Raw genomic sequence first — 14,975 nt, forward strand, 5'->3', positions numbered from 1 at the left:
CTTTTTCCAGATTTCTAAAAAGGGCTTTGACTTGAATATATAAAGTCTGTGAAAAATTAAGACACTAATTTAATAAACAGGGTTTAAGGGTGGTTCTTGTCTATCAAGAAAGGCACACTAAGTTTTAATAACATCTGAAGAATTAAAAAAAAAAAAACTCCCATTTTTAAGTCCAAAATTTAACATTGTTCATAGTTTGTGAAAATTCTGACAAAGCTGCATCTTCCAACGTGTGGTATTTTATACAATCCTAGTCTGTTTGCAGAGAAAAGGATGCAATAACACAGCAGAAGGGCTTTGACACCTTCTCAATGCAATTGACAAACTCTACTCCCTAGTTATCAGATGCAAATTTGAAGGCCAGGGAGGGGATGGGGAAGGAAATACAGTATTGCTCATGGGGGGAGTTTTGAAATTTGATTCTCCTTTTAGAGTAGAAGCTTACTGATCTCACTTTTACCTACCGTTGTTGTTAGGTGCCATCAAGTCGGTTCCTACACATAGTGACCCTATGTACAACAGAACGAAACACTACCCAGTCCTGTGCCATCCTTACAATCCTTGCTATGTTTGACACCATTGTTGCAGCCACTTTGTCAATCCATCTCGTTGAGGGTCTTCCTCTTTTTCGCTCTCTACTTTACTAAGCATGATGTCCTTCTCCAGGGACTGCTCCCTCCTGATAACATGTCCAAAGTACATGAGACGAAGTCTCACCATCCTCGCTTCCAAGGAGCACACTGGCTGTATTTCTTCTAAGACGGTCTCGTTCGTTCTTCTGGCAATCCGTGGTATATTCAATATTCTTCGTCAACACCATAATTCAAAGGCATCAATTCTTCTTCGCTCTTCCTTATTCATTGTCCAGCTTTTGCGTGCTTATGAGGTGACTGAAAATATCATGGCTTGGGTCAGGCTCACCTTAGTCCTCAAAGTGACATCTTTGCTTTTTAACACTTTAAAGTCTTTTGCAGCAGATTTTCCCAAGGCAATATGTCATTTGATTTCCTGACATTGACTGTGGGCGTTGATTGTGGATCCAAGTAAAATGAAATCCTTGACAACTTCAATCTTTTCTCCGTATATCATAATGTTGCTTATTGGTCCAGTTGTGAGGATTTTTGTTTTCTTTATGTTGAGGTATAACTGATACTGAAGGCTGTAGTCTTTGATCTTCATCAGTAAGAGCTTCAAATCCTCTTCACTTTCAGCAAGCAAGGTTGTGTCATCTGCATACTGAAGGTTGTAAATGAGTCTTCCTCCAATCCTGATGTCGAGTTCTTTTCATATAGTCCAGCTTCTCAGATTATTTACTCGGTATACAGACTGAATAATTATGGTGAAAGGATACAACCCTGATGCACCTTTCCTCATTTTAAACCACACAGTATCCCCTTGTTCTGTTCGAATGACCGCCTCTTGGTGCATGTACAGGCTGCACATGAGCACAATTAAGTGTTCTGGAATTCCCATTCTTTGCAATGTTATCCATAGTTTGTTATGATCCACACAGTCAAATGACTTTGTATAGTCAGTAAAACACAGGTAAACATTTTGTATTCTCTGCTTTCAGCCAAGATCCATCTGACATCAGCAGTGATATCCCTCGTTCCATGTCCTCTTCTGAATCTGGCTTGAATTTCTGGCACTTCCCTGTCAATGTACTGCTGCAACTTCTTTTGAATGATCTTCAGCAAAATTTTACTTGTGTGTGATATGAATGATATTGTTCTATAATTTCTGCATTCTGTTGGATCACCTTTCTTTTACTAGTGAACTATATATCACACTGTTTTTCAAAAGGGAGTGGAAGGGAGAGGAGGTTGGGTCAGGAAGGAATCAAAGAAGGGAGAGAGGTGGGTATTCTAACACTTTTCCATATGGTGGCAGCTAAGATGTCATTTTGCTGTGCTGATGATCACTGCTGTTATCTTCTCCCCATAGCAGATAATACAAACCAGAGATGTGAGGTGGGCCATTTTCTCACTCTGCAAAATAGTTTGACATAAATTTTTTTTTACAAGCTTCAATTCTACACTTAAGCTGAATTTTTTTTTTTCTAAAGTATGATTTCTACTGCATTTTGGGAGAGTTTAGAGTCAGTAATTTTTTTTTATTTACTTTGTTGTTGAGAATATACACAGCAAACATACACCGATTCAACAGTTTCCACATGTACCATTTAGTGACATTGATTACGTTCTTCGAATTGTGCAACCATTCTCACCCTCCTTTTCTGAGTTGCTCCTCCCTCATTAACATAGATTCACTTCCCTCTAACCCTAAGATCCCTATCTTTCAAGTTGCTGTTGTCATTTTGGAGCCCTGGTGGCACAGTGGTTAAGAGTTCAGCTGCTAACCAAAAGGTCGGCAGTTTGAGTCCACCAGCTGCTCCTTGGAAACCCTATGGGGCAGTTCTACTCTGTCCTATAGGGCTCCTATGAGTTAAAATTAACTCGATGGCAACGGGTTTTTTTTTTTTTTTTTGGTTGTCACTTTGATCCCATATAAAAATCGAATTTGTTGTCATCGAGTCGATTCCAACTCATAGTGGCCCTATAGGACAGAGTAGAACTGCCTATAGGGTTTCCAAGGAGCAACTGCTGAATTTGAACAGCCAACCTTTTGATTAGCAGCCTGAGCTCTTACCCATTGTGCCACAAGGGCCCCTGACGCCATATAGACAGTTCTTAAAAGAGCACAGTGCTCCAGGTAGACATTTTCACTAGTAAATCTAAACTACTGTTTGGCTTTAAGAAAACTTCAGGGGATATTTTTGGTTTAAGTTTTAAAAGATTATCTCAGGGTAATAGCTTCAGGGGTTCATCCACCCTCCATGGCTCCAGAAAGCCTAGAGTCCATGAGATTTTGAAATTCTGTTCTGCATTTCCTCCCTTTTAATCAGGATTCTTCTATGGAATCTTTGATCAAAATGTTCAGTAATGGTAGCTGGGCACCATCCAGCTTTTTCAGTCTCATGGCAAAGAAGGCAGTCATTCATGGAGGGAATTAGCCACACATTCCATATCCTCCTTCTATTCCTGACTCTCTTTCTCTGTTGTTCCAGGTGAGCAGAGACCAATTGTTGTGCTTTGGATGGCCACTTAAAAGCTTTTAAGACCCCAGTCACTACGCAACCAACCAGGAGGTAGAACAGAAGCACTAAACACGTTATTAGGCCAATTAACTGGGATGTCCCATGAAACCATGACCCCAAACCTCCAAACCAAGAAACCAAATCTCACGAGTGCTTGGTTGTACATAAGCAGCCTCAGCAGCTACTATTTTTTTGTCATTATCGTAAATATATCTGTCTTAGTTATCTAGTGCTGCTACAACAGAAATACCACAAGTAGATGGTTTTAACAAGAGAAATTTATTCTCTCACAGTCTAAGAAGGTAGAAGTCCAAATTCAGGGTGCCAGCCCCAGGGGAAGGCTTTCTCCCTCTGTCGGCTCTGGGGGAAAGTCCTTGTCATCAATCTTCCCCGTTTGAGGAGCTTCTCAGCACAGGGACCCCAGGTCCAATGGATGTGCTATTCTCTTGGCTCTTCTTTCCTGGTGATATGAGGTCCCCCATCTCTCTGCTCACTTCTCTCTTTTATATCTCAAAAGAGATTGGCTTCAGAAGAAACCTAATCTTGTAGATTGAGTCCTGCCTCATTAACATAATTGCCTCTAATCCCACCTCATTAACAACATAGAGGTAGGATTTACAACACATAGGAAAATCACATCAGATGACAGTATGGTGGACAATCACATAATGCTGGGAATCATGGCCTAGCCAAGTTTACACATATTTTGGGGGGACACAATTCAATCCATAACAATATCTATCACACAACTTTGGTCAATTCAACTTTTTATAGGTCTATAATTTATTGACAACAATAACAATAATTGGCTATGCAACCCTACCTACCCTTAATCCATATGATATTTCCATCACTTTTAACCCTTCTTTTCCCCCTTCCTCTCGCCCCTGGTAACCACTAATAAACTTTGTTCCCTGTACATTTGCCCTTTCTTGTCTTTTTATAAAAGTGAGGTCATACAGTATTTTTCCTTTTGTGATTGACTTATTTTATTCAGTATAATGTCTTCCAGCTCCACCCATACTGTAGCATGTATCAGTACTTCATTTTTCCTCCGGCTGAGTAGTATTCCATTGTATGTATGCACCACATTTTGTTTATCCATTCATCTGCTGATGGACATTTAGGTTGTTTCCACCTTTTAGCTACTGTGAATAGTGCTGCAATGAACACTGGTGTACACATCTCTTTGAGTCTCTGGTTTCAAGTCTTCTGGGTATATACCTAGGAGAGGAATTGCTGGGTCATATGGTAGTTCTATGTTTAGTTTTTTGAGGAACTGTCACACTGTTTTCCACAACAGCTGTACCATTTTGCATTCCCACAAGCAATGGATAAGGGTTCCAACTTCCCCACATCCTCACAACATTTGTTATTTTTATCTATTTATTTTTATCTTACCCATCCTAGTGGGAGTGAAATGGTATCTCATTATGGTTTTGATTTGCATCTTTCTGATGGCTAATGATGTTGAGCATCTTTTCGTGTGTTTGGTGGCCATTTGAATGTCCTCTTTGGTGAAGTATCTATTCAAGTCCTTTGCCCATTTTATGATTGGGTTGTCTTTTTGCTGTTGTCGAAGTTTTATATATATTTTGGTTATTAGATTCTTGTCGGATATATGGTTTCTGAAGATATTCTCCCAGTTAGTAGCCTGTCTTTTCATATTTTTGGTATCTTTTGATGAATGAAAGTTTTTAATTTTTATGAGATCCCATTTATTTATTTCATATTTTGCTGTTTGTGCTTTTGTTATATTAGATAATCCACTGTTAAAAGCTAGGCCTGACAGCGTTGCCCCTGCTTTTTCGTCTAAGAATTTTATGGTTTTAGTTTGCTCATTTAGGTCCTTAATTCATTTTGAATTTGTTTTTGTGTATGGTGAGGCATGGATCTTGTTTCATTTTTCTGTATGCGTAAATCCAATTTTCCCAGCACCATGTATTGAAGAGACTCTTCTTTCTTCATCAAATGGACTTAGCACCCTTGTCAAAAATCAGTTGACCATAGGCGTGTGGGTTTACTTCTGGACTCTCAATTCTATTCCATTGGTCTACGTGTCTATTGTTATACCAGTGCCAGGCTGTTTTGATTACTGTAGCTGTGCAGTATGTTTTAAAATCATGAAGTATGAGTCCTCCTACTTTGTTCTTCTCTTTCAACATTGCTTCAGCTATCGAGGCCTCTTGCCATTCCACATAAAGTTAAGGATTGGTTTCAGTCAGGTTATTTTTTGATAAGCCCACTCCAACAAGAGAGATCAGAAAAATGAAGTAACTGCCTGGCGTTGGTGCATTTTTGGCAAAATGGTTCTCCCTAAACCTTGCTCTTCAAAGGGTGGTTCTTGGATGAGCAGCATCACTATCACCAGGGGACGTGATAGAAATACACTCTCAGGTTCTGCCCCAGTTGTTTATTCTCACTAGTTTTTTTCTCCAAATAAAGTAAATTAATGAATCGTATCAGTAATTACTTAAAATGAGAACGTGAACATGATTTTGCCTTTGTTGTTGTTGTTTAAACAATACAAGGTTAATGCTGAAATCACTGCTTTCCATCTCCAGATTTTTTCTCTATAATTCACCACATAGACCCAAAAGCCCATTTCCTGGTCATAGTGTAGGTCTGAAGACTGCAAGTACTGCTCTGACACTACAACCACAGCCCATGTTTGCACTCAACCTTAAATTTTCCACAAAATCAAGATCTTATCTGGCCATGACTTCTCCTTTAATTTCCTAAAATAAAAGCTTGATTGTCTGGAACCGTGCAAGATACATTTACGGAGACCTGCTGAGCATTCTAGCAAATGCCCAGAAACAGAACAGTTAATTTGCTCACCCTCTCAGCATGTCTAAATCAATATAGTTGCCAACGGAAAACATCTTCAAGTGGCGGATTCTTGATAGTAGGAGGAAACAGCTAACCCCAGACAGGTTCTGGGAAGAGCTATCTTGGTAGCTGCCAACCAGGGTGCTCTGCTCTTACAAAATTTCAAGGAATTCCTATGGAGTAGGGGCTCAGACGATGCTAATAGCCAACTGAACTTGCAGACGTTTTATCATCTTGCTAGCAAAACCAAAATAATACCTGCCCTCAAAACAAAACAATAAATACCCTGTTTAACTGATCACACCTCCTCCCTGCTCTCTCCCAGTTATCTGTACAAGGTAGGTTTCTCAGGCTGCCAGGTAAGAGCCAAGAGTCATCTTTCTGCGCTATCAGAGTGTAGGACTCAAGACACCAAAAGATGTACAGGGATGATCCATTTATTCTCAGTAATAGGATTCCATCTACCGGTGCTTGAATGTGGCAGTAGGTAAGCCTCCTGGGTGAGGGAGATGATAGGTAAGGGGACTAACCTTTATGAGCATCTACTGTTACTAGCTCTATCCCACCCTTATATTCCATCTTTTATACATGAGGTGTCTGAGACTTAAGACAGGAGAAATAACTTCTCTCAGGGTTCACGTGGACATTAAATGAGGATGTTTTATGAAACTCAGTTTTCTCAAGGTGGCAGAGGATAAGAGAAGTGAGAGACCGTTAAGCACCTTTCCCAGGTATCTGAGGTGCCCCGGGAAATGTAACATGGGATTGAGGGGAAGGAAGGCAGAGGGTGAGGTCAGTTTATAGTTTATCAATGAAATGAAAAAATGCTATCCCATCTTTCTTCCTGGAAATAATTGATATGGGATATGCCTTCAAACTTGCTTTCGGGTACTAATGAAAGATATTCCCTACAAGGACCCGCCACATCATTTCTAACAAAACCTACAGTGTGATGCAGTGGAAGGCAAACTTCACCATCATCATCATCATCATCATCATTATGATTTTATGTTAGTAAGAAAAGAACATTTACCCCATGGCTGCAAAACCAAAGGTAAACTCAATAGGTTTTTCCCCATTTTTGTTTTAACAAAACATAGTTTATAACTGGCATTTCTCTAAAAGTTTATGAATGTAGATGGCCTCTACACTGGTTGTATTATGTCTTCATTGTGTTCTCTGTAAAGTGGAATGAAGAATTGATTTTCTTTTTTTCTGTCTACTGAAATTTCATCTCCCTCATTTCCACTAACTTTAAAACTTCTTTTAACCATCTTTTTCTCTAAGTTTTTTGAGAGTCAAAATGCTGACAGTGGTTTGAACTTGTTGCTGTTGAGTCTATTCTGACTCATAATGACCCCACGTGACAGAGCAGAACTGCCCCGTAGGGTTTCCTAGGCTGTAATCTTTACCGAAGTAGATAGCCAGGTCTTTTTTCCCGCAGAGCAGCTGGTGGGTTCAAACCACTGACCTTTTGGTTAGCAGCTGAGTGCTTATTTCATTTCCTATAGCAATGAACTCCCTAAAATCAAGGCCACTCTCCTAGCAGAAGCGGATGCTGTCAACTTTTCTCTTCTGGCTAAAGATTGGCATCCAGCTATGAATAATTTCATGTTTAAAAGACGTATTAAGCAGAAGAAAGACACCCAGAAAGAAGAAAGCCAACATTCCCCGTCTGACATAAGCATCAGGGATAACAGGAACCATTTGCTAAACCTTCATAATGCCTGGTAGATTCTTGCTGAGGGAGAGGAATGCAAGCCTGAGTGAAATCACAGGCTTCTCTTTCAGAAGTGGATGGCCTCAGGTGCCTCTCTAGGTAATAAAGGACCACAAAGGAAGACTCTTAACTCCTTCTTGGACTATCATTTCTAATCTATTTGTCATAATTTCATAGACACAAAAAAACATTCACCACTGATCCCATCAGGGCCAGCAGGTACCTTCTGGTTAACTTTGGTGGCAGCCACAGTCAGATTGTGTAGGTCCTGGGGATTACAGTCGGTTTCGTTCATGCAACAACTGGGGGGGATGCCATGCTCCAGGAAGTAGGGGCTGGTGCTCCAGTTGGTGTAGTTCTGCACACCACAGCAGCTCAGCTATTAATAGGGGAAGAAAAAGAATCAAAGAGTGGCAAAGAGTGGCAGATCAAAGACATTGTGGTCTCCTCATTCATTGCCCTGCATTTTACAAAGAGAAACCCAGGCTAAACCCTTAAGGCAACGTGCACAGCTTTGGTGAGTAAAGGTGAACTGAAGCTCCCTCCACTAACAATTATACTCTGTGATGCCCATTTGAGCTCAGAGAAGGAATTTCGTTCTAGATTATATATCATGTGGGCTTTCTTATCACCTCCACAAAGTAATGGTTCTCAGTCTTGGCTGAGCATCAAAAACACCTGTGAGTTAGGTGTTGTTAAAGATATAGATACACAGATCAACTGTATCAGGATTGTTGGTGGGGCAGGCAAGGCAAGTGTGGTTTTAAAAAGCTCCCCACAGGATCTAGATGATAAGTAAATAAATGGTTCAGAAAAAAGAGATGTACGTAGAGACAGAGCAGGTGTCAGCAAACTACAGCCTATCTGTTGCCTGTTTCCATAAATAAAGTTTTATTGGGACACAACCACACTTATTTATGTATTGTCTATGGTTGCTTTCTTGCTATAATGGCAGAGTTGAGTGCAGCAGAGACCAGATGGTCCTCAACGCCTAAAATATTTACTATTTGGTCCTTTACAGAAAAGGTTTACTGACCCTTGATATACAGAATATTAAAGCAAATGGGGCAATAATATAATCAATTGGTCAATCTGGATAAAAGGTATATAGGAGTTGCTTATACTAACCTTGAAACTCTTTATATCAGTTTGAAATGTTATCAAAATAAATTACTAACAAAATAAAAATACTGCTTCTGAAGTAAAAAAGTAACACCAGGAACTCCCCCAGGTGATCCTGATGGGCAGTCAGGCTTGAGCCCCAGCACCTGCCACCATGAGCGCCTCCAGACAGGAAACATCTATTTCCTTCAGATCTTCTGCAAGCACCAGGCAACTTAGGCCACTCACATACCTGATAGATCCTCAGTTCCCTGCTATGTCCACTCTCCACCCCTACTTACACTACTTAAGCCAGTGAACTCAGGTCACCAGAGCTCTCTACCCAGCTCAAAGACACCACTTCCAGAAAACCAGGCTTTTGGAGCCAGCCTTAAGCAAGGCTGTCATACACTCATTGCCTAACTCCTTTCTAAGTGTTCAGATCTTAAAGGCAAACTTGCTTTCCATTGGATGCTCACAATCCTCACTGATGAAAGGCACACTAGAGGCTGTGGTTCTTCTTAACACTAATTACCTAGATAACTAGAGCCTGGACAAGTAATGGATGTCCATCCTTGGAAATGGAACTGGATGAAGAGTTGGAGAACAGGAATCAAAAACAAATATCACTGGCCTAACATTATCAGCAGACAACAAGTCTAAGCCCAGACCTCACAGGCAGTTCCCATCCCAATCTCCTGCTCTCGAACTTACACTGCGCTGCACGTGATCCACCGCCCGGCTCCGCTCATCGTTCCCATTGTAATTCTGCATGGCATCCGTGTAAGTCCTCAGGAAGGTGTCCTTGATCTACAGAAGACAAGGAGGAATGCAGTTCCAGTCCACTGCAGCCCAACTGACTCAGATTCATACCAGTGTGTACCCCAAAATACCATCTTCTGAATGTCTTGGAATAACTGTAGGCCAGGGAGGGAATGCTCCATTTTCTGAGACAAAAGAGCTCAGAAAATTCTCCAAGGGTTTATTAGCTCAGGAAATTTAAAAAATGGTTCCCCTTACCTCCTTCCCAGTGGAAGCCTGGCTTGTTGAATAACCCACTGAAGTGGTTAGTTGGTTTCTGAAAGGGCTGTGATGGTGAGCTGCCAAACCTCTGCCTGAGTTTTCTAGTTAGTTCTTTGACTTGATAAATCCATCTTTCTTTCTATAACTTCTCTCCTTACTCAGAAGAATGATAAAGGACAAGCCATCGGGGGGGAGGGGGGCAGGAAGACCTGATGTTTTGACCAGAAACTTATCCCTATTCTACCATCAGGAGTGAGGTAAAATCAATTTTCACTCGTCTTTACTGAGGTCAAAAAAAGAAAACAGAAAAGAAGGCTAAAGGACAAGGGCTTTTCATGTTAATAAAGAGTTAACAAAACCCTTTCTCCTCTCAACACTTGACCTTGGGTTAACTTTCAAGCTCTGTTCCCTTGGAAACCTGATGAAGGTGGAGTGTCAAGTGTATTACCAGGCAACATTGCTTATGGTAAAACTGATCCCTGGACGGGTGAGATGCTTCTGGACTGGGAGGGCTACAAATGACAGTAATTACCTGGTGGGACACTTAGGGCTAAGTATGGTGACTCTCACAACTAGGCATGTTCCTTGCTGGGATACTAGAAGCTATGTTCATGGGCAGTCACAAGAGATACTAGTTACATGAAGCTTCTAAGCCAAAGTGGCCACTATACCCGCCTGTGTGGTCTCATTTCCTTGCACCTGAGTTGTCTCTTGGGTACACCTGAGTCGTCTCTTGGGTACACCTAAGTTGTCTAAAGTGTACACAGAATAGGCCCCAGACCACTGTGAGGGCTCCTGCTGAAGGAACACAAGCCTGCTCCTGCTGCCCTGCAGGCAAACTGTGCTTCCTTGACTATATCCTTCTGAGTAAACCAGTGCTAAGTGTAACCTACTGCTTGACTGTTCAGCTACACTCAAGACCAGTACAGGTCCTCAAAAAGTGGTCTCACAACACCCACTCATCCCACCCCTAAGTGTTTCAGATGAAAAGAGGTTAGGCAGATGAGGATTTCCACCCCCTAGACAGCAGAAACCATTAAGAGAGAAACTCCTATGTGGAGCACAGTTCCTGGAGCACATAGAAGAAAAGTGAGCAAGGGCTCAGGTTGGAGCAAGCCAGGATACTCCTGGAGTTCACAGTGCACTGTAAGCACCTATAGGGCTGTCAAGGCTGTGACTTTAGCAGGTTCTGCCTCACCTGTGGATAGATATGAAGGATCTAACTCCACCTGCGGCACCCATATGAAATGGGTTCTGGAAGTCAGCTTTGGTGGCAGCTGAGATACTGCCTCCAGTAAAGGGAAAAACCAAGGCAATAGAGAAAGGAGCAGAAAGCACATAAGGCAAGGTCACTGGGAGTTTAACTTGGCCAAGCACAACAGCAAGGAAGGCCTGGGAATAGATGATGCCAGACTTTCAAGAACCACAGCAACACTCTACACCTCAGTGTTTCCCACCTATATTTTGCTATTTCCACCCCCCCTTTTAGAACACATGTGTATCTTATTTCTGGCTTTACTGCTATTTAGGGGGAACAATAATGGATTTACAAGGCAGCATGACAATTTGTTTGGCTTGGCTTTGGAGTCTCAGAAATCTTCAGTTATACAGATACATACTTGTGCATTGCTGAAGCAGCTCTTTTAAAAGGAGTATTTGACCTATGGAGCCCTGGTGGCGCAGTGGTTAAGAGCTTGGCTGCTAACCAAAAGGTCAGCAGTTCGAACCTGCCAGCTGCTCCTTGGAAACTCTATGGGGCAGTTCTACTCTGTCCTATATGGTTGCTATGAGTTGGAATTGACTCACTGGCAATGGGTTTTTATGGGTATTTCACCTATATTGAAGGTCACTGTTTAAAAACAGGGTAGACAATCATTTTATGCAATAGCTATATAGAGAAACAGAAATGAGGATCAACAACTTAAGGTTTCAAGTTTGGTGAAATTCCTGCGTTGAGCATTTTTATTGGAACTTCAGCTCATAATACATTACATTTGGAAAATAGCAACACCACTGCAGAAACCAGAGAGCATTATGCACCCTTTCCACATTTCAAAAGGTTTCAAAAATCCTCCTTCCAAAGGCCCTTTGACTGAGCTCTCCAATTTGTGTACACTCACCTCATGACGAAACACAAACCCTGAAATGCCAGCTACGAGCTCAGCCAGGAACACCAGGGACAAAAACATGGCATACTGAAAATCAAGTGGATAAGGACAAAGTCAGATACATCAGCATTAGGAAGAGTGCTTCTTCAGGGTAGGTTACTTCTTGTCAGGAGGAATTAGACAAACCCTCACATTCCCTAGATCATGTAGACAATACTTTTCTCTAGATTTACCCACATAAGCCTGAATATAGCACTGTGTCTGTCTAATATGCATAAGTGTTTTGGGGTGCACATGCTGAGGAAAGTTTGAGAGACTGGCATTGTGCCTGTCAGCTAGACTCAACCCTGAGTCACCTGGGTCTTTCCCAACTACTAAGGTGTCCACTCTGTAACATTACAATCTTTGAGCTAGAAAATACCCTGGAGGTCACAGGACACAGTTCCTTCCTGTCTGGGAGTCCTTCTTACTACTTTTCTCATGATGGTCATCTAGCATCTGCATGCCCACTCCCTCCACCCACCCACCCATCCCCTGCTGCCCATTCCAGTTTTAAACTGTTTCAATTGTTGGGAAGACCTCCTTCCCCTTGGCCATAGTCTGCCTACTTGTAACTTTGACTCTCTGGTGTTTGTTCTGTTTTCAAGAGATACAAGGAACCAGCCCAATCCCTCTTCTACACAATGACCATTTATATGTGAACACAGCCATGCTGTGCAACTGCTGCTTCTCTTCATTTGGGTAAACCCCTTCAGTTTCCTCAACTCCATCTCATATGAAACGGCTTCAAAATCTCTTCGTTTGGAATTGTATCCCTCCCATCCTGGCTGAAAGACCAAAATGTGCACAGAAGGACGTTCCTCTGCAGTACGGTGGTCTTTCCTGAATACAATATCACATAGTACCATCCAGTGGGGCTACCAACCTCTCTTGTTCTGGATACTACATGGAGTTTACCGCCTTTAAAAAGGCAAATACATTACACTACTGACTAACAGTGCTGCAAGCATCTAAAACTCCTTACTGCTTCCTGCTCGTCTGATGCATCCTGTATTTTCCAAGTAGATTCTGTGTATGTATGAGCCTAAGTTCAAGAATATTACAAGGTACTTATGAGACATGAGGGTTTCCACTTTGGTGACTCTGAAAAGCAGATAAAGGGAAAGCAAATCGATTCCTTATTAGCAAGGCACATGTATTACAATATGCTTCTCATCTCAGAATAAAATACAGTAATTCTGAGGGTTTGGAATGGCCCCAAATTATGGTGTAGAATTAGATACATGGTCATATTACTTACCTGTAAAGTGTATATATGCCATGCAAAGTATACATATGTCCATAAGGTCATAAATTATTTTCTAGGCTAGTGGCACACATATTAATAGAAGGAAATATTGGCTTAAAATGCCAATTTCTTTCTAAATGTTAATAAAATTCTCTAAAAACACTTAAAGCACAGCAACTCAAATATCAAACATGCAATTAGGAGTAGACTGTCCCATGTACACAATTTCTCTTTCACTGTTGGATAAAATGTAATGAAACACACGCTCTACTCTCTAGGGAGAGGCTCACACCAGGCCTAGTCTCCACCAGAAAGTCATGCAGGAAAGTTACTGTTAGGAGGGAGGTGGGAGAAAGTACATTTGAATCTACTGTCAGAAGTCCTGCCAGGTTTGTGCCCTAACCTTGTAAAAGACTAGCTCTTAGGAGAAAGGCAGCCTCTCTGGGCCTCCGTAATGTGGAAATAGTTATTTGCAACTGTTTTGAGATTAATGCAGTTAAAGGGGGACTGTGACGCTCTACACTGTTAACCAAGTGACTTCTGCTCACATCAGCCAGAGTAGCAGCTCTCTATCTCTGGGAAATTCCCTGCCTCTAGGAGCTTCCAAAGAGCAGCCACTTCACTTTCAGAGGGCCTTGGCCAAAAGTTTATTGGGAAGAGTTTGAGCTTGAGCTAAATACAGACAGTAGGGGTTATAGTCCCCCACCACCCAAATGAAAACACTGTAGTGGAAATAGTCCTGGCTTTGGAAACAGACATACCAGTATATCCGTTTCATTACTACATTTTTTTCTCCTTAATTTTTTGGTGGCATGTGCTTTCAGTATTGGAATGTATGCTTACTAACTGTGTTTAAATTTTGGTTAGTAATATGATTTTGAGAAATATGATCTGGTAACACAAGCCACAAATGAAGTGAGCGGTACTCTGGCGCCACCGATCTGTGGAATGACAATATACCAATGAGAGCTAAATAAGTAATTTGTTGAGGGTGCCTTTCTGTTAGGTTACATGGGGAACCTCTGGTTTTCCAAATATGACACAGAAAAAGCAAAACAAACCACCAGGGCTCCCTACCTGTCACAGAGGAAAGCCATAATCATGCTTGCAAGCCTTATCTCACAGAAATAAAGGAAAAAAGGCAAAAGTTTACAAAACTAACACATCCAGGAAGCATTACCTAATAGAACGCTCAACCTACACAACAATGAGGCTCCAACTCTGGTCTGCTGAGCTTCACGTATTTCAAAAGGGATCCGCCTTGACGCTAAATGCATTAGAACCAGAAAGCCTTACACCTGTGAGGTCCAGAGGCATAAAAAGTGGCTGGCATACCATTTATGCCAATGATAATGAAAGAGATACGGGTTCAAATTCTAGCTCTCTACTCATTAGTTGGGTGAACTTGGGCAAGTTATTTCACCTCCAAGTCTCCATCACATAATGGGAAAATACGATCTATACTTCACCGGCGGTGGTGAGGAAGAAATAAAATGTAATATGTACCCAGTACAGCAACTAGCACATAAAAGGAACTAAATGATAGTCTTAAAAGACAAAAAAAAAAAAAAAAAGTAAAAGACTTCTCTACTCCCCAGAAGGCTCCCCTGCCAGTGACCTCCCAAGTGTTAGGAGCAGAAAATGGCAGTGTGATGTGAAACCACCTCCAGAAGAGCCCAGAAATATTGATTCCATCGTATGCACACACATCCTATTTATGACATTATAATCAGCCATGGGGCAGTTCTGCCCCCAAAAAACAAATTTAGCGTTAGAAGCCTTGGTGATTTAGCCCACTATTTTCCT

General features: G+C 41.5%; 1 protein-coding gene across 1 annotated transcript in view; it reads right to left on the minus strand.

Moving 5' to 3' along the window:
• The window catches only part of TSPAN7 (tetraspanin 7), a 131,579-nt gene that overhangs the window by 8,947 nt on the left and 107,657 nt on the right, over positions 1 to 14,975 (minus strand). Inside the window, exons 3-5 of the mRNA XM_004376936.1 lie at positions 11,894 to 11,968; positions 9,465 to 9,560; positions 7,873 to 8,028 (exon numbers count right to left, since the gene is read on the minus strand). Of these exons, the coding sequence (XP_004376993.1) occupies positions 7,873 to 8,028; positions 9,465 to 9,560; positions 11,894 to 11,968 (327 nt within the window). The remainder of the gene's footprint in view (positions 1 to 7,872; positions 8,029 to 9,464; positions 9,561 to 11,893; positions 11,969 to 14,975) is intronic.

Source organism: Trichechus manatus, unplaced genomic scaffold (assembly GCF_000243295.1).
Source record: "Trichechus manatus latirostris isolate Lorelei unplaced genomic scaffold, TriManLat1.0 scaffold00046, whole genome shotgun sequence".
Classification (NCBI taxonomy): Eukaryota; Metazoa; Chordata; class Mammalia; order Sirenia; family Trichechidae; genus Trichechus; species Trichechus manatus.